Raw genomic sequence first — 19,602 nt, forward strand, 5'->3', positions numbered from 1 at the left:
AAAATTTATTTGGACAAACAGAACATCTACCATCCATCAAAATAAATAATGGAAAGAGGAGGAATAATGGAACAGCACTTCTAAACCGTAAACTATATTACAAAGCGATAAATAAAAAAGTTAAAAAATAAAGACTCTGGTACTGGTTAAAAAGTGGAAGAGGCTAGACAAGTAAGAATCAGAAATAACACAGCTCAGTAACAGCGCTCATTCAACATGAATTACTAAGAAAAGAACTGATAAGATATTTGATAAGAATTGTCAGGAAACTAGAAAATGATGTGGCAGAAATTAGGCTTACACCAAGATCTCACACCATATTTCACAATGAACCCAAAATGGGTATGTAAATTGAATACTAAATATATCACATAAAAATTAGGAAAAAAAGCAGCTCGTGTACTTTTTAAATCTAAGAATACAAGATACAGTCTTTTAAAATATTTATTTTTAATTTTTCAGCATTCACTTCCATAAGATTCTGAGTTCCAAATTTTCTCCCCATCTCTCTCCCTCCCCTACCCCAAGGCTCTACATATACATTCATATTTAACCTATTTTTACATTAGTCAGGTTGTAAAGAAGAATTAAAACCAATGGGAGAAATCACGAGAAAGAAGTAACAAAACAAAGAGAAAGAGCAAATAATATGCTTTGATCTACATTCAGACTCCATAGTTCTTTCTCTGGATGTGAACACCATTTTCCATCATAAGTCTTTTGGAATTGTCCTAGATACATGAATTGCTAAAAAGGGCGAAGTCAGTCGGTCAGTGCACAATGCTGTTGCTACTGTGTACAATATCCTCCTGGTTCTGCTCACTTCACTCAGCATCAGCTTATGTAAGTTAACTTTCCAGGTTTTTCTGAAGTTTACCTGTTCATCATTTCTTATAGCACAACAACATTCCATTACATTCATATAGCACAACTTGTTCAGTCACTCCCCAATTGATGGACATCTTGATTTCCAATTCTTGGCTACCACAAAAAGAGGTACTATAAATAATTTTGTACATGCGGGTCCTTTTCCCTTTCTCATGATCTTTTTGGGATACGGACCTAGAAGTGGTATTGCTCAATCAAAGAGTATGCATAGTTTTATACCTCTTAGGGCACAGTTCCAAATTCTTCACTTGAATGGTTGGATCAGTTCACAAACTTCACCAACTATGCATTAGTGTTCCAATTTTCCCACATCTTTTCCAGCACCTATCATTTTCCTGTTTTGTCATGTTAGCCAATCTGATAGGTGCCATGCGGTACCTCAGAGTTGTTTTGATTTGCATTTCTCTAATCAATAGTGATTTGGAGCATTTTGTCATATGACTATAGATAGCTTTAATTTCTTCATCTGAAAACTGCCTATTCATATTCTTTGACCATTTATCAATTGGGGAATGTATTCTTATATTGTATTCTTATACTTGTATTCTTGTATAAGAATACCTTGTATTCTTATAAATTAGACTCAGTTCTCTATATATTTTAGAAATGAGGCCTTTATCGGAGACACTGATTGTAAAAATCCTTTGCCAGTTTTCTAATTCCCTCTTAATCTTGGTTGCATTGGCTTTGTTTGTGCAAAAACTTAGTCCTGAGCAAAACAAACTCTAATTAAAGGCGTTCAAAAGTATTTACATCTTTTTGGGGTGGCAAATTATGGAAATCTGAGGAGGTATCCATCAATTAGGGAAGTTATGGTTTGTAAGTGTGACAGGATACTTAATAATATTAATTTTAATTAATAATGTAAGACATTATTAAGAGGATGCTTTCAGAGAAATATTGGAATACTTAAAATCGAGTGAAAAGAACCAAAGGAAAAATTTATAGAAGAATGTTTCAGGAACTCTGATCAATGCAATAACCAACCACAGTTCCAGAGGACTAATGATGAATGATACCTACCTTCCTCACAGAGAGATGGAAGTCTCAAAAGAGGGCAGAATTAAACATACGTATGTATATATGTATGCATGTATGAACAGAAATGCACACACACATGTACAAATTTTTTCCTTTTGTACATGACCAATGTATAAATTTTTTTCTTTGATTATATGTTTGTAAAAGGGGTTCTGCTTTTCTTTTATTCTAAATTGCAGCGGGAGAGGGCGGGAGAGAGAAGGTGCATTTTTGCCAATTAAGAAATAAAATTTAATTTAAAAAAAAGTCCACAAAGAACAAACATGGCCCCAAACCAAAGAAAAATTAATTATGAGATGATATCACCCACTACACTCTTGTGCAGAGGTGGAATATTCAAAGGAGTGAACACAGCATATATTTTTGGACTTTTTTCAATGTACTAATTTTTTTTTTTCCCAATTGTTTCTTTTCTTCTTCCCCCTTTTCCTCTTTTACTTAAAATTATTTTATGGGATGGCTCTAGGAGGTGGGCATAAGGTACAAGGGTAAAATTTAGATGATATCAAAATAAAAACACCCATAATTTCTTTCATGTTGAATGATTAAGCATTTATTTTTTTAGATTTATTTAATTTTAGTTTTCAACATTAGTATCCACAAGACTTTGAGTTCCAAATTTTCTCTCTATCTCTCCCCTCCACCCACCCCAAGACTGTGCATTCTGATTATCTCTTCCCCCAATCTACCCTTCTTTCTATCACACCCCTCCTTTCCCTTATCCCTATCTCTTCTATTTTCTTGCAGGGCAAGAGAGATTTCTATACCCCATTACCTGTATATCTTATTTTCCAGTAGCATGTAAATACAATTTTTAACATTTGTTTTTAAAACTTTGAGTTCCAACTTCTCTTCCTTCCTCCCTCCCTTTCAGGAGGTGATCAGTGGATTCTTTCAATATCTATTTTACCCCCTGGTTCTAGAATCTCAGGGCAGTTTTCCTTGATAATTTCTTGAAAGATGATGTCTAGGCTCTTTTTTTGATCATGGCTTTCAGGTAGTCCAATAATTCTTAAATTGTCTCTCCTGGATCTATTTTCTAGGTCAGTTGTTTTTCCAACGAGATATTTCACATTGTCTGCTATTTCATCATTCCTTTGGTTTTGTTTTATAAATTCTTGATTTTTCATAAAGCCATTAGCTTTTGTCTACTCCATTCTAATCTTGAAGGAATTATTTTCTTCAGTGACTTTTTGGATCTCCTTTTCCATCTGGCCAATTCTGCTTTTTAGGGCATTTTTCTCCTCATTGGCTTTTTGGGTTTCTTTTGTCATTTGGGTTAGTCTATTTTTTAAAATTAATTTTATTTACTCTCAGTGTTCCACAATCACTATCATATAACTCAGATTTCTTTTTCCTTCCCTCCCTCCTACCTTCCCCCTCCCACCCTGAGATGGCATACAATTTTACAGAGGTTCTACACACACATTCCTGTAGAACCTATTTTTTAAAGTGTTATTTTCTTCAGCATTTTTTGGGTATCATTTAGCAAGCAGTTGACTTGTTTTTCATGATTTTCTTGCATCACTCTCATTTCTCTTCCCAAATTTTGCTCTATCTCTTACTTGATTTTCAAAATCCTTTTTGAGTTCTTCCATGGCCTGAGACCAATTCGTATTTTTCTTGGAGTCTTTGGATGGAGGAGCTTTAACTTTGTTGTCTTCTGTTTGCATGTTTTGTTCTTCCTTGTCACCAAAGTAAGGTTCTACAGTCTGATTCTTTTTCTAGTTTTTGCTCATTTCCTCAGCCATTTATTTGAATTTTGAGCTCTTTGTCAAGGTAGATCTCTGCATCTAGTACTGGTGGGGGTTGTACTAGGGTGTACTGTCAGCTACTTGGTCCCTCTACAATTTGTGGGCCTAGAGCTCCAGAAACAGTGGCTGCAGCTGCCCCTGATGCTGCTGTGGCTGCCTCAGGTTCCTCTATCCCCCACTCCCCTCTGCCACCCGGAGGCTGGAGCCTGACCATTGACCTCTCACACAGGTCCCAAAGGTTTTTTTCCAATGACCTTCCAATTTGTCCTCACCATTTTTAGTTGGTGAATTACGGAAACTGCCACAGGTGCAAGAGATTCAGTCCCCCCAAGGCCTGCTCAGATCTCACCTGTGCCAGAGTGGCCCACACAGCACTGTGCTCTGCTCCCAGCATGGAGCAACAGACACTTCCCACTGACCTTCCAGGCTGTCCAGGGCTGGAGATTTGCTTCACTCTGTCATTCTGTTGGTTCTGCAGCTCCAGAATGTGTTTAGAGTCATTTTTTACAGATATTTGGCTGGGTTTGGAGGGAGTGCCCTAGAAAGTCTGTGCTGTTACTCCTCCATCTTGGCTCCATCCCTCACTACCCCCCCCCCCCCCAGTATTTTTTTAAAAGAAAAATAAATGAAGAACAAAAAAATCGTCACCAGTAAAAGATGTACTTGTCTGGACCAATAAAAATTGGAGAACTAGATATTTTCTTTAATCCTCATGACCTCTCACATCTCTCCAATAGGAATTATGTATCAGAGATAAAGCAATTTCAGCTGTTTCCACATCTGGAACGCCAAGAACCTAAGCAAGATAAAAACTTGAACTAACCACAGAGGACAGTAATACCTAATCCCTAAAACAAGCTCACTCAACACCCCTTCCTCCACGAGGATCCTGGAAGCAGGGTTATACAAGCCCACCCTCTTAACTTACAACAGAACTCGACTGAACCCTGCCAGCCCCAAGTGTGCAACAGAGACCTAAACTCCAAATGGTAGTTATTTGCTCAGGGTACAAATAACAGCATAGCAACGCTCTAGACTAGAGAACTGCCGAAGGGGTGGTGTGGGGGTGCTGGAGGAGCCACATGTAAGCAGCACTCTACTAAGCTAGAGGAAAAATGCCCAGCAGCATCCACTGAGATTCAGTTTTGTCCCCCCAGAAATCATCTGATACAGAGACCTAAGGCTGGTGAAAGGGAATTCCCTAGCTTAGGAGGAAGCTTAGACTCTTGAGATCCAGATCCCAGGGAAATCACCATCAGAGGAAGAAATCAGAAAGTGAGAAATAGAGAAAAATAAGGGTAAAAAAGACTGAAACTTACCAAAGATCTCAAGAGGAAGAAAACTCAAAGACTTTTGAGCACATGCAGATAAGCCAACCAGGAAGATATTAAAAAGCAGACCAAACTATGGCCTCAAGATAGGGTAAGAGTTCAAGTATCTGTAAATAAGTATTTTGAGACAAAGGGAAATGAATCAACACCTAAATGAAGCAAAAGACCCTTTGCATTCCCAAGAGAGCATGGAACCAGAACAGGATATTCCTGAATGGTTTAAAAGAGAAATAAGAATTTTGAAAATGAATTTCTAGAAACGGTAGAATAGAAAAACTTCAATCTACAGTAGCAAGTCTCATCAAAGAATCAAAAGGGGATAAGTGATTGGAAATATAAATACACAAGAGGAAGGGTCAATCTCGAAGCAGAGAAGCAAAAATAACATTAAAAGAAAGAAAATTGCCCAGAACTTCTGAACACAGAAAGCAAAGTATGTATCGAAACAATTACCTCCAGGGGAAAAAAAAAACAAGCAAACTCTAAGGTACAAACTGCAAGACACATTAAATGTAATAGTTCCACTGACAAACAATAAATTCTAGAAGTGACCAGAAGACAAACTTTCAAATATGAAGGAAAAAATTAAAATAACACAATATTGTCAGCGGCCAGATTGTAAAAATACATGTAGATGTCATTTATAATAGACGGTGCTGTTAATATAGTTTATCGTGATTTTAGCAAAATATTAATCAATTATCCCATATTACTCCTATGAAAAAATTTAAGATGTGGACTAGATAACAGTGTAATTAAATGGATTACTGCGGTTAACCAACTCAAAGAACAACCATTAAGATTCTGGTCCTCGCTTGAAACGAGGACTCCAATAGAATGCCCAGGAATTATCAATGACTTGGATAATGGCAGAGATGATAAGCTTTTCAAATTAGCAGATGACAAAGTTAGGATGGATAGTTAGGACAGTAATAATAACAGGATCCCAAAATGGTCTGAGTGATGTAACTCTGGGCTGAATTGAATACGGAATTTTTAAAAGATTACTTGTATTTGTGCTCAAAACATCACTTTCAAAAATACATGAAGAAACACTAGATAGCTTCTGGTATGAAAAAGGTCTGGGAATTGAGTCAACAACAGCGTGACATGGTAGTCAAAAAAGCTAAAATGATCTTGTGCTTTATCAAGAAGCATAAAATCCATGAATAGAGAAGTGATGGTCGCTGTACTCTTCTCCAGTCAAGTCATATCTGGAGGACCATGTTCCACTAGAGCTGTTATAGTTTAGTAAGGATTTTGGTCAACTAGGCCATGTCCAGAGGATCACAGATTTGGAGTTGGGCCTTACAGGTCATCTAGTCCAGTGCCTTAATTATATAGATGAGGACACTGAGGCCCAGGGAGGTTAAATGATTTGTCCAGAGTCACAAAATTACTAAATGATAGATCTGGGATTTGAACTCAGGTGTTGTGACTCTAAATTCAGTGCTCCCCAGATCATGCTGCTTCTTTAAGTAGTAAGGGGCTTGAGATCATGTCCTATAAGTTTGATGGGTAATGGGGTTGTTTAGTCTGGAAAAAGGGAAGATTCAGAGGGGACATAATAGCTGTCTTCAAGTATTTTAAGGGCTGTCATAAAAAAGATGAATTTAACTTGGTCCAGAAAGGCTTCAAGTACTGGGAACACCTGTGTGTTATTTGTTAGAAACACACGTGACACTAAAAAGGTATCAAGGAAAATTTACTGGAGCAGAGAATTAAACCCTTTGGCCAAAGTGGACCCCACCCCTCTTTTCAGGAGGAGGGAATGCTGGATACAGAAGTGAGAGCATTCTTACACTGTTAGTTCAGGTCACATTCTCCCATCAGATGTCAGATTAGTCCGTTCTCCATTACATCACCATCTTCTATACATGCCTCCTATGCAACCATTCTTGATGTGTTTCCCCCTCCCAAACATGCTTCAACATAGGACCCATGATCAGAAAATGGAGGGATAATTTCATGCAGGGTATGTCTGCTTATATGCATGAGGTTAAGCAAGAGCAGTGAAGAAAAGCTTTCTCCCAGCTATTATTCTAGGTCATTTTCCCTGACTAGTTTAAGCTAGTTTTAGATTTGGCTCCCTTTATCAAAAACTTTGTAATTTTCTGAAGGCCACCGATTCTCTCTTGAATGGTTGAGCCCACCTGCAGTCTGCTATCTTTCTTATTATCTGACATTCTCAATGACTTCCACAACTCTGTGGAAACTTAACTTTTTGCTATCTCCTACATACTTAAAAGGTAGATTTAAGCTAGGTGGTAAAATGGTTAGAGAGTACTAGGCTTGGAATCAGGAAGACTCACCTTCATGAATCCAAATACAGCTTCACTTACAAGCTATGTGACATCACTTAACCCTGTCTGCCTCAGTTCCTCATCTGTAAAATGAGCTGAAGAAGGAAATGGCAAACTACTCCAGTATCTTTGCCCAAAAAATCCAAATGGGGTCACGAAGTGTCAGATACAACTGAATAACAAAATTTAGGCTTGATTTTAGGGAAAAACAAAAACAAAAGATCTCAACAATTAGAACTCTACGAAATAGAATGGACTTCTTCCAAGGATAGTGGGATTCCCATCACTAGAAGTGCTTAGATCAAAAGTCAGATAACCTCTTGTTGAGTATATCATGGTGAGGATTTTTTGGGGGAGCGTATAGGTTGGAATAAATGGCTGCTAGGGTCTCTCCTAATTCCTATGATTCTGTTTTTACATGAAAAGTATGTAAATAAATTTTAAAAATTATATATACACAATATATATATAATATATAAATATATATGAATTTATATACAAAGAAAAGTGAAATTGCAAAATTGCAAATAAGCATGACCCCAAAAAAGAGATATGAGAAGACACCTCCCCCCACTCCTTTGTAGAAATGAGAGGCCCACAAGTGAGGAACACTGCATATATTTTTAGATTTTTCCACATATGAAGTGGCTTTGCTGATTTTTTTCTTCCTCCTTTTCTTCTAAAAAATACTTTTTGTCATCCATGGGATTGCTCTCTGGGAAGGGATGGGATACAAGAAGAAATTCAAACAAATATATAAATAAAAGTACAAGGACCCCCTTTCAGAAGTGCTGCTGAACTCATTAGCAATTTATAGAACCTGTGGTTCGGTAACTTCCAAAGCAATCCATGGTGATGTTAGATAAGCGTATCTGAGAAAGGAAGTGTAAAAGACAGGAAATGTAATCACTTATATCATAGAATGTATCATAGAATAATATACTCTTTGAAACTTTGTTGATCCATTCTAGGCCAATTCCTACATTTCTCAAAAAAGTTAACAAGCTTCAGGATGCTAAATGTTACATCATATCTATCTCAGAGTAACATCAAAGGTAGAACTCAGATTTCCTGAGGTCCACTTTTAGTACTTAAGTGACACAGGACAAATGAAACTTGTTGCTAATGGGATATGTTTGCAATGCTGAAAATGTTATTTGGTGGAAAGAGTTACAAATTTAGAGAAAATGTTCATCAATATCATAAATACGGACTAAGTGGATTGCACCATCTAGCTAACTCTATCTTCTCACTAACATGAAGATGTTCCCAGTACCTGAAGTCTTTCTGGATTCCTATATAATTCCTATAACATACGGTAAAAAGAATGCTGGAGGAAATAAAAAGCACTTAACTTGAAGTCAAGAAATGTGGGTTTTAAAACTGGTACTGATGCTTGCTAGGCACGTGAGCACGGCCAGAATATTTAGACTCACTGAGTTGTAGTTTATTCATCTATGAAACAAAAATAAAACACTATATCGTACTGACATTGAATTACTTTGTTAACATATTCTATTGGCTAATATTTAATTACTTTGGCATCTATATTCACTAACAAAATTGGCATATTATTTTCTTTTTTTAGTATTCTCTTTACTTGGTGTTAAAATCAACACCGTATCTGCCCCACAAAAGGTTCTAGATACTGTTACTTCTTTCTCTACGTTTATAATCTATGTAATTTAAGGAAAACTTGTTCATATAAAATTTTTAAAATATTTTGTTATGAAATCATCTGGGGCAAGTGTTTGGTTCTGGGGGGATATTTTTGCCTTTGTAACTTTTTTGATGACCTCTCAAAGGTCTTATTTCTTCCTGAGACTGGTATACAAGTTCATTATATTTCTCTATAACTTCATCAGTACAAAATTCCATTGCTTTCAGTTATTTTTGATAATTTGATCAGAGGTGGCATCTCTAATTTGTTTTAATTTGTCTCTGTAATTAATGTGGGAATTTGTTGTGCTCAACTATTCACATTTGGTTTTTTTTTTTAAGATGGTTTTTGTTTTTGTTTTTTCCCCCAAGAAGGACAAAGGTAGGAAAAAAGAGATGGACTTTTATTCATTGAAAAAATAAAGTTTAAAAAAAAGTTCTGAGGCTTTACTAATTGTATTCTGAGAGTTTTAAGAGGAAAAAGAGAAAGGGGCCAGAATATGTGAGTTCTAATAATGAGGTGCAAATACAAAGAAAGAGAAAAAGGGCATCAAATGAACCTTTCTCTTGCGAAATGGACAGGGGGTGTAGAACAGCAACACACACACACCCAGATATAAACTAACATCAACATTCAGAGAAATAAGCAGGGATAAGGAAGGAAAGTTGAGAAAAAACAATACAAGGGAAGAAACAGTTACAAAACAAACTCTCTCCTAATGAAGGATTAAAAGAGAAAAGAACACCAAAGAACTAGAATTTAAGGAGGTACCCATTCAAATAGGGGATGGCTAATAAATTGTAGTACTATATAACAGAACTGTGCTGGAAGAAATGACAAAAAGATGATTCTAGAGCATCCTGAGTAGTATGAACTAGTGCAGAGTGAAATGAGCAGAACCAGAAGAATTTATATTAGGAAACAATACTGTAAAAGAAAAACAACTCTAAAAGACTTTGTTCTAAAAGAACAATGCAGTGATTAACTATAATTCCAGAAGGTCTAGGTTGAACCTACACACCACAGACAGGTACAAACTCCTTGAAGGCAGGAATCGTCTTTTCCTCTTTTTGTATCTCTAGCACTCAGCACAGTGCCTGGCACATAACAGGAATTTAATAAATTGCTGTTGTGCAATCGAGTCTGACTCTTCCTGACCCATGTGCCATGCAATCCATGAAGTTTTCTTGGCAAAGGTACTGGAGTGGTTTGCCATTTCCTTCTCCAGTGGGTTAAGACAAACAGAGGTTAAGTGACTTGCCCAAGGTAACACAGCCACTGTTTAAAACCGAATTTGAACTCAGGTCTTCTTGACCCAGGTCCAGCATTGCCTCCTCCATCTAGCTGCCTCCTCAATAGTTAATGTTTACTGGTGGACTCAAGATGCAGAATAAAACATACATTTGTTTAATGTGGCCCTGGTGGATTTATATTGCTTGATTATGCTTATTTTTATGAGTTTTGTTTTCTTTTTCAATTTTTCATCGAGGAGGGAAAGAACAGAGGGATTTTTAGCAACAATGACACCAAAAAAGAGGGCCATTGAAACCATTTTTGAAATGCACTGAAGAAAAGAAAAGCAAAGTTGGAAAGAAGCACAAAAAAAAGACAGTTCTGAAAGCAATATGTAGAACTATATATTTTTCAAAGCAAGCAGTATGGAGATTGTTTCATATGCAAAATTCTTTTCTGTGTGTTGTGCAGTGTATGTAGAAATTTTTTTAATTGAAGTCCAGAATAAAAAATTAAAATTTTTAAAAGAAAAAAATTGTTTTCTTTATATTAGATTTAAAATGCCTATAGCATATCTAAGTTACAAATGTCCAATATGCAGTTGGTGATGCAGGCCTGAATATGAGTCATCTCCACAGAAAAGACTGATGAGATCACCAGGATAGAGAACAGAAAGAAGAGAGGTTAGGGACAGGGACTTGAATTTTAGAGGCAAAGGCAAGTAAGTATATTCCAAGTATGGGAGAGAGGAAGCAGGAGCTGCAATGTCATCAATGTCATACGCAGGTACAGCAAGTAAGCTAGTTTGGCTGGAACACAGTAAGCATGAAAGGCAAGAAGCCTAAAACGTGAGGATAACGATGCGATGGTGGGTGCCCAGACCCATCTGCAGTCTGTGGGCTGCAAAGAACTAGAAAGCAAGAAAAGGGGCAAGCTGCCAAAAGAGATGAACGAGACAGGACCCAGGGCCCAAGGAGAGGGGCTAGCCTTGGCAAATAGAAGGTCCAGGCCTTAATCAGGAATTGAAGTAAAGGAGCCAATGGAAAATGATGTCAAGAGTTTTTGAGGTGTATGTCAGAGAGTATGTTCAAAAACATCCCGTTTGAACAGCCACTACATAGTCAACTAGGGGAGTCACATGTGGAAAATTCAAGTAAGATTAAGATAAATCTATAAAGGACCAATGAAGGCCAGAAAGAATGACAGACGAATAAAATCCCATTCAAAGTAACACAATTATGTATATTAAAAGAAAAGTAAGCTGTGCATAAGACATGTGTGGTTTCATGTCCAAAACTTTTGCTGTTCTACTACATATATGGAAAAGACCTTTTTGTTTGGTGTTTGTTAAATTCACCATAAAAAAACTTTTTAAAATGCTTTTTAAAAATTTGTATTGGAACAGTTCTGAGATTTCCTCTAGTACTGCTCAGAAGCATTTAAGTAGAAATGACCAAAGTGAATGGAGGAAGAGAGATGGGGTGGCAAGGTATAAGCAGTAGGACAGCAGTGAAAAGGATGAGATGAGAGTGGAGTTCACTATAAAGCTGAACTGGTTAAGTATAGGATTAAGACAAAAAAAAGGAAGAAGGTGAAGCCTCAGCAAAGCTGAAGACCTGGAAGAATCCTAAGGGATAAACTGATTGGAGGTCCTGGTGAGGGTAACAAATTGCTTAGGGGTGAGGCCCAAGGAAAGATAGGAGCTTGTGGTCAGATGGAAGAATTTTAAGTTCTTGATCACAAAAGTGTAATACCGACCATTCTGATGAATGGCTGAGATTAGGAGCAAAGATCAATGGAGTTGAGAAGGTTGATGAGTGGGGGGTACAGGGAAGGAGATGGCGAAGAGTACATAAAAGGGATAGAAATAGTAATACTAAAATTCAGGCAGCAGTTGAGGTGGGGAAAAAAAAAAACTAAGCCAGAAAAAGAAATCCATGAGAAAGGAGGGAGAATGATCTGAGGGCCAGTAGGTAAATGCCACAAAGATCAAAATGCCAGTGATTCTGCATCACTAGGAGTAGAAGAGAAAAAAGTGCAAGTTTATTAGTTTGCTATTTATCATAAAATGTCATAAGTAAGGCTGTGGCAGTTAGTCTTTGCTGAAAGTGAAGTACAGTCACACAATCTTTGAGTTGAAAGGGATTCCAACCCCAAACTCATACATTATAAGACTATCCTCTAGAATATCAATGATAAATTATCATCAAGCTTCCATTTCAAAGTCTCTGGTGAATAAGAACTCACTACCTATGAAAGCAATCTATTCCACAGCTATAATTATTAGGAAGTTCTTAAAGTAAACCAAAATCTGTGCCTATGTAACTTCAACCCATTTATCCTAGTTTTGCCCTCTTGGGGCAAAAAAATAATAATGATCCCTCTTCCATATGATAATCCTTGAAATATTTGAAGACAGTGGGTAATCATGTGCACCTACCTGTAAGTCTTCAATTCTCCAAGCCAAATATATCCAGTTCCTTCAGCAATCTTTCATATGACATAATTTAGATTCCCTTTATCACCTTGTTTGTTTTCCTCTGGATTATTTCCAGTAATGTTTCCAAGTAAACGAGCAATTATGAAGTACTTACTCTGTGCCAGTAAAGAAAAGATGTGATGACAGTTCCTACTTTCAAGGAGTTCATTGTAAAGGTGAAGACACAAAAACAACTATGTAGAAACAAGGGTGTGTGTGTGTGTGTGTGTGTGTCTGTGTGTGTGTGTGTGTGTGTGTGTGTGTCTGTGTGTCTGTGTGTGTGATGTGATTTTAGCTGGAACTTGAAGGAAACCAGGGAAGATGTGCAAGACATGGGAGACAGTCCATGAAAATGCAGGGAGCTGAAAGACGGGAAAACTTACTGCAAGAACAGAAAGTAAGGCAGCTGTCACTAGATAGCAAAGAACCTGTAAAAGAGTAAGACATAAAAAAACACTGGAAAGGTAGGAAGAGGTCAGTTTGCAAAGGGCATTGATAAGTTGAGTGGAGAATAGGCTAGAAGTCCTGAGAGGAAGGGAGACCAACCAGCAGGCTGTTTGTAGTAGTCCAGGCATAAGGTGATGTAGATCTGCACCAACATGGTGGCAGCTTCAGGTGAGAGAAGAAATATATGTGACAGATGTAAGGAAAATGAACAGGACTAAGCAATACCTTAGATATGAGTGGTGAAAGAAATAGAGAAGCATAATAGAAGATGTCGCATGGAATGGTGTTCCCTTAAGTAATAACAAACTTAAGAGAAGGGGAGCACTGGGGCAGGGCACAGGAGATAATGAATTCAGTTTTGGCCACACGGACTTTAAAATTTCCATAGAACATCCAGGCAAGATAGGAAGTTGGAGATGCAAGGCTGGAGGGTAGGGCTAGATAAATAGACAAGAGAGCCATCAGCACAGAGATGATAACTGAATCCCTGGGAGCAGATAAGATTGCTAAGTGAAGCAGTATAAATCACCCAGAACAGAACCTTAGTGAGGATGACCTTGGAGAAGATTAAGCTTTAAAGAAGACAGAGAAAGCAGTCCAACAGGCACTGAGGAGAGTAGTATTATAAAAACTTGGAGAAAGAGCATTAAGTAGAAGAAGGTGATCAAAAGTGTCAAAGGCTGCAGAGAAGTCAAGAAGGATAAAGACTGAGAAAAGGTCATTAAATTTGGCAGGTAGGAGATCACTGGTAACTTTGGAGATAACAGTTTCAGCTGAATGAGATTAGAAGCAAACAAGACAGTGAGGAAAGGAAGCAAAAGCACTGAATGCATAAGGACTTACAGAATTTAGTCACAAAAAGAGACATGGGAGAGTACAAAAAGGAATGGATCAAATGAGGGTTTTTTGAGGATGGTAGAGGACATGGGCATACAGGGAAGCAACCAGTAAAAGAGAGGAACTGAAAACTAGTGAGAGAGTAGGGATAACAGAGGGGGTAATCTATTGGAAAAGATGGGAAGGAATGAGATCATTTGTGCAGATAGAGAGTGTTGCCTAAGCAAGAAGGGCTATTTCTTCACATAAGATGGGCTGGGTGATACAAAATGAGGGAGATTTTGGTCAATAGCCTCCATTTTTTCAATGAAATAGGAGGTAAGGTTCTCAGCTTGAAAGGGTGAGGACAAGTCGAGTGGATTAAGAAGGAGTAAAAAGATAGCCTTGCTGTGCTGAGGGCCCAACTGAGATTCCACAACAAATTTACAGTGAACTCAATTAGCACACGTGATTTTTTTCAGGAACTTTGTTCAGGAGCACCAGAATATTAGAGACAGCAGCAAATGGTGGGAGTAATTCAAGTCTGAGATAGTAGGGCAAGATGGTTAAGGGGAGGGAGAGGCCTGGAATGAAGAGGACAATGTCGAGTTCAACTGGTTCACCAAAGGGTCAAGATGGAGAAGAGATGAGTATACAGACAATATGGGTGTAAAGTACAGGGGAGGAGGTCAGGGAGGGACAAAAGAAGAGCTTTTGAAGTTGAAAGGCAGAGAGGCAATAAAATGATTAGAGATTGTGATCAGATAAGGGAAATTTCAGAAGTCATGAACAGGACAGTGAAACGTTTGTAGGTGATGGCCAAATTCAAGGGCATCCCCTTGTGTGTAGTTGGGGGAAAATGGTGTTTGAGTAGTAGTTCCTAGAAAATAAGTAGATTTAGAAACTAGATTTGGGTGTTTGAAGGACTATCAATATGTAGACTGATGCCCTCTGGATGGAAGATAGAAGTTGGGGTACAGAAAAAACTGTGAGCCAAGCACAGAACTCATTAAGAAAAGAAGAATTGTCCTGGAGATGACACTGTGGAGATGACAGATGACAGCTACCAGAATCTTGTTTGGGTGGTAGAAATTAATTGAGTGAACCTCAAAGGAGGAGAGTGATGGTAACAGAGGGAAAACATGGAAATAAGTGGCAACGGGAAGCAAAGAGCATTTCAATTCCCTCACCTCAAGTGGTGATTTGGGATATGAGTGTAAATGTAACCACTTCTTGAAAGGGTGATCAGAAAGGCTGTGTTATCAAGAAAAAGCCAGGAAATGGAAGGAGTAGGAAAGGAAAAAAATTAGTCCTAGAGAGGGGAGGTCAAAGAAGAAATGCAGTAGTTCAAGTAGACTGAATATTATTCTGGAATGCTGGCCCCAAAACTGTATTTTAATATGTTGTGACCCTAGTCTGAGATTCCTATAAATGTTACCTCAAATTGTCTTGGAGGGAGAAAGTCCAACATCATGAAAGGATTATGTCAGTTTGGACCCTTGTCTCTCTGTACTAGATGAGATTTTGAATGTTAAATTAATAAAAACTGACTGTTGCAGATCTGTGCCTAAAACAGAGTACACTATTAATATCTTTTCTTCCACAACTATTCCAATCAAGTGTACCACCATCCTAATCACCCAGGTTCCCAACCATGTTGTTATGCTTAACTTTTCATTCACCCTCACTAGACATATGAAATCAATTGCTAGGTTTAATCAATAGTCTAGGCACTATCTGCCCCTTTCTCTCTATGAGGCCATCACACTAGTTCAAGCCTTGTCACCTCTCTCACCTGCACTACTGTAAGAGCTTCCTAACTAATATCCTGCCATCTTCCAGGTAGTTGCTAGAATGATATTCCTAAAGCCCAGGTCTCCCCCCCTTACCCAAATGCTCAAGAAGTTTAACTGGCGCTAATAAAATGTTGGTTCCCCTGACTGCCTTTCCAGAGTTACAACATATTACTCACCTTTGAACCTTCTTGAGTCCAGCTAAACTAGCTTTTCCTTATTGTTCCTCACAAGTGACACATTTCTTTCTGCTTCTTTGCCTTGGAACAAGCAACCTCCCACACCTGGAACGCACTCTCTACTTCTTTTTCCCTCTTAGAAGCCCAGTTCAAAAACCATAGCCTGCATCCTCCATCTTCTTTCCTGCTCTCCCACTGCTAGTACCTCCTCTCCTATCCCTCTGCAGCTACACTGAATTTACTTCATATATATTTTCTACACACACACACACGTGTATGTGCCCCTAGTTTCTCCTAGAACACAATAAGCACAGTGAGGACAAGAACAGTTTCATTTTTGTCTTTATATCCTCAGTATCTCATAGGTGATTATCTGGTATATAATTGGCATTTATTAAGTGCTTTTTCAATACTCTAAATCACTATTGATTAGAGAGATACAAATCAAAGCAACTCTGAGGTACCAAATCACACCACTCAGATTGGCTAACATGACAAAACAGGAAAATGACAAATTCTGGAGAAAATGTGAGAGAGTTGGAACACTAATTCATTGTTGGTGGAGCTGTGAGCTGATCCAACCACTCTAGAGAGGAATTTGGAATTATGCCCAAAGAGCTGTGAAATGTGCATACCCTTTGTTTGATCCAGCAATACCACTACTAGGTCTGTATCCCAAAGAGAACATAAAAATGGGGAAAAGACCCATATTTACAAAAATATTTATAGCAGTTCTTTTTGTGGTGCCCAAAAACTGGAAATGGAGGAAATGCCCATCAATTGGGGAATGGCTGAACAAGTTGTGGTATATGAATGTAATAGAATATTATTGTGCTTTAAGAAATGATGAACAGGCAGACTTCAGAAAAACCTGGAAAGACTAATATGAACTGATGCTGAGTGAAATGAGCAGAACCAGGATAATATTATACACAGTAACAGCCACAGAGTGCAAGGACTGTTTTTGTTTTTGATAGACTTAGCCCTTCACAGCAATTCAAGGACCTAAAACATTTCCAACGCACTCATGATGCAAAATGCCATCCAAAATGCAAAATGTCCAGAGAAAGAATAATGGAGTAGGAATGTCGAATGAAGCAGACTTTGTTACGTTTTGTTCTGTTTTGTTTCTCCCATGGTTTCTCCCATTCGTTTTAACTCTTCTATGCAACATGACTAGTGTGAAAATGTGTTTAATAGGAATCTATGTGTAGAACCCATACAAAATTGCATGCTGTCTTGGAGAGGGAGAGGAGAAAATCTGGAACTTATGGAAGTGATTGTTGAAAACTGAAGACAAATAAATTCATAAATTTGGGAAAAAATAAATGCTTTTTCATTTATCTATTGATTTTTACCTCTAATGTTCAGTCAACAATATTATATTTTAAATATTTTTACATTGCTGCCAGTTTCAGTCAGTAAGTTTAAAAACAAAACCAATCTATGTGGAAAGAAATCCATAATAGAATGTTCACTCCCATTGGGAGCAATGGTCAATTAAATATCTCTTCTTCTAGTCCTCAAACCTGTTTGATTATCAACAACAAATACCTATATAGAAGTTTTGTGCCAATTGTTAATCTTTTGGACAGGTCAGTTTCTTGGGTTGTATTCATGCATATTTTCAATGATGAAAACTGTGTTCAAGAAGTGGCATAAGGGATATTACTGAAGAAATGTATACTGAGAAAAGGAAGTGGACCGGTCATGTGGCTAGATGAAAGAATTACAGCTTTACCTACCATTCAGCTACTATACAAAAAATGTAATGGAAACCTTGAAGGTTTCCAGCAAGTTGGATGGATCCTCTAGCAGGAATTAAATGGAAAAGAACTGCACTGGATAAGAAAGCATGGATATGTGATGCCACTTGTACCAATACGGGGAGTCCCAAATCAATGAAATTATAGCCATGTTGAAATAAAAAGTTATCTATTAAAGAAACAAAAGAGTTGACTTGGTGAAAGATGGTAGAATTCTCCACCCTCCCTTAAGTGACACTGATTGTAGCCCAGCTCTAAGGAGTACAGACATAAAATCCAAAGCCTAGATAGAGGTTCCACCTGCTGGTCACATCAAGTCTGAAGAATTCATGGGTGACTCAATCAGTCAAAATGCTGTGTAATAAGGATGGTTCCTCCAGGCCTACTATTATTCGAATATGTCCCCTTATCTCCCACTTTTTCACAACCTAAGCAATCATTTAACAAGAATTTAATAGGCCACCTCCTACATGCAAAGCACTAGCCATCAAACTGAACTAGTTCCCAAGAACATAATTTTCCAATTCCTAAATCCTACCTTGAAAGAGTAAGTCAAGACCAAGTTCTCTGACCATCCTCTAACCCCAATGAATACACACACACAACCTCGATGGATGAGATCAGGGATGTAAGAGATCAATCTTCTAAACAATCAAAGCTTTTTCCACCCCGCCCTCCCCCCTCCCCCCCACGTTAGACTATTCCTAGACGCAGCGAACAAATATGTAGGACCTTTATCTACCTAAGAGACAGAAGGGCTTAAATGAAACGTCCAACGCGGAGGTGGTGAAGCAGACTGACAGGCAGACGAATGGAAGAGACTAGAGATGCTGCAGTGATGACCCTCAGAAGAGACACGCACTTGCAGATCACGACACGCTCTGAGCTTAGGAGCAGGTGGGGAGTAAAAATGAAAAAAAGCTGATAGCCTCCGGAACGACCCGGCTCGCAGCACCTAAGGTCCCAACGTGCAGGAGGGGCCGCCGAGTGAAGGCATCACAGTCGTCACCGTCTTCGGGGGAGCGGTGAGGGGAGAGGGTGGAAAGGGCCTGTGCCTGGGGGGGGGAGCAACCTAGGGTCCATTCCAGACCCCCTTCCCAATGGCTTTGGAGGCCTCCCCTGGGCGAGCTCAGTTAACCTGGGCATTTGTGCAGAGCGGAAGGCTGCAATAAACGATTTACGATTTCTTTTTCAGCTTGCTTTACCCCCAATCGCTGCTCGGTGAGACACCATCACCCAGGCCACAAACCTTGTCCCTCCTCCCATGCTCCAGAAATAGGAGACTAACGAAGCTGGGATCCGTTAGAAGCCCTCCAACAGGGTCTCACCCCGGCGTCCCGGGCCTCTGCAACGCGACCCCCGGGGCCTCATCTCCCTAGGGACCAACCACCCCCGGCGACCCCCTCCACATCAACCCCCTCCCCCCGCGCACGGACGACTCCAGTGACCCCAGGGGCTGGCCGGATCGGGGATTACCTGGTGGCCTCCGGCCCGGCACGGGTCTGGCCAGGCGGCTCCCCCGGGGTAGTAGCCCCCGCCACCTCCGCAGGCTCCGCAGGCTCCGCTGCCTTCCCCGGGCCACACAGCCTCCGCCGGGCCGCCTCCGCGCATCCTCCAGGGGCCAGGAGGCGGAGGGGGAGGCGGCTCGGGCCGCGATGAGGCTGGAGGCCCAGGCGGGGGCACGTCTCCAATGCTGGGTCCGGGTCCGGGCCCAGCCCCGTAGTAGCGGCTGTAGCCCGGGCCGTCGCTGGGGCCATATCCTGATCTCCTCAGGGTAGACATTGGCTCCGCTAAGCCGCCGCACTTCCCGCTCCCCCCACCCCAAGCCCACTGCGCAGGCGCCCGCTGAAGGCAAAGAACAAGCCTGGGAAAAGGGGGCGGAGCCAAAGCAACCAATCGCCGCCCTGGCTCC

At 39.4% G+C, this 19,602-nt stretch overlaps 1 protein-coding gene across 1 annotated transcript in view; it reads right to left on the reverse strand.

Annotated features, from left to right (window-relative positions):
- Positions 1-19,530, reverse strand: part of BAG4 (BAG cochaperone 4) — a 35,248-nt gene extending 15,718 nt beyond the window's left edge. Inside the window, exon 1 of the mRNA XM_072635179.1 lies at positions 19,167-19,530. Coding sequence (XP_072491280.1) covers positions 19,167-19,472 — 306 coding nt within the window. The 5' untranslated portion in view covers positions 19,473-19,530. The remainder of the gene's footprint in view (positions 1-19,166) is intronic.
- Between the last annotated feature and the right edge of the window lie 72 nt (positions 19,531-19,602).

The sequence above is a fragment of the Notamacropus eugenii genome, chromosome 1, assembly GCF_028372415.1.
Source record: "Notamacropus eugenii isolate mMacEug1 chromosome 1, mMacEug1.pri_v2, whole genome shotgun sequence".
Lineage (NCBI taxonomy): Eukaryota > Metazoa > Chordata > Mammalia > Diprotodontia > Macropodidae > Notamacropus > Notamacropus eugenii.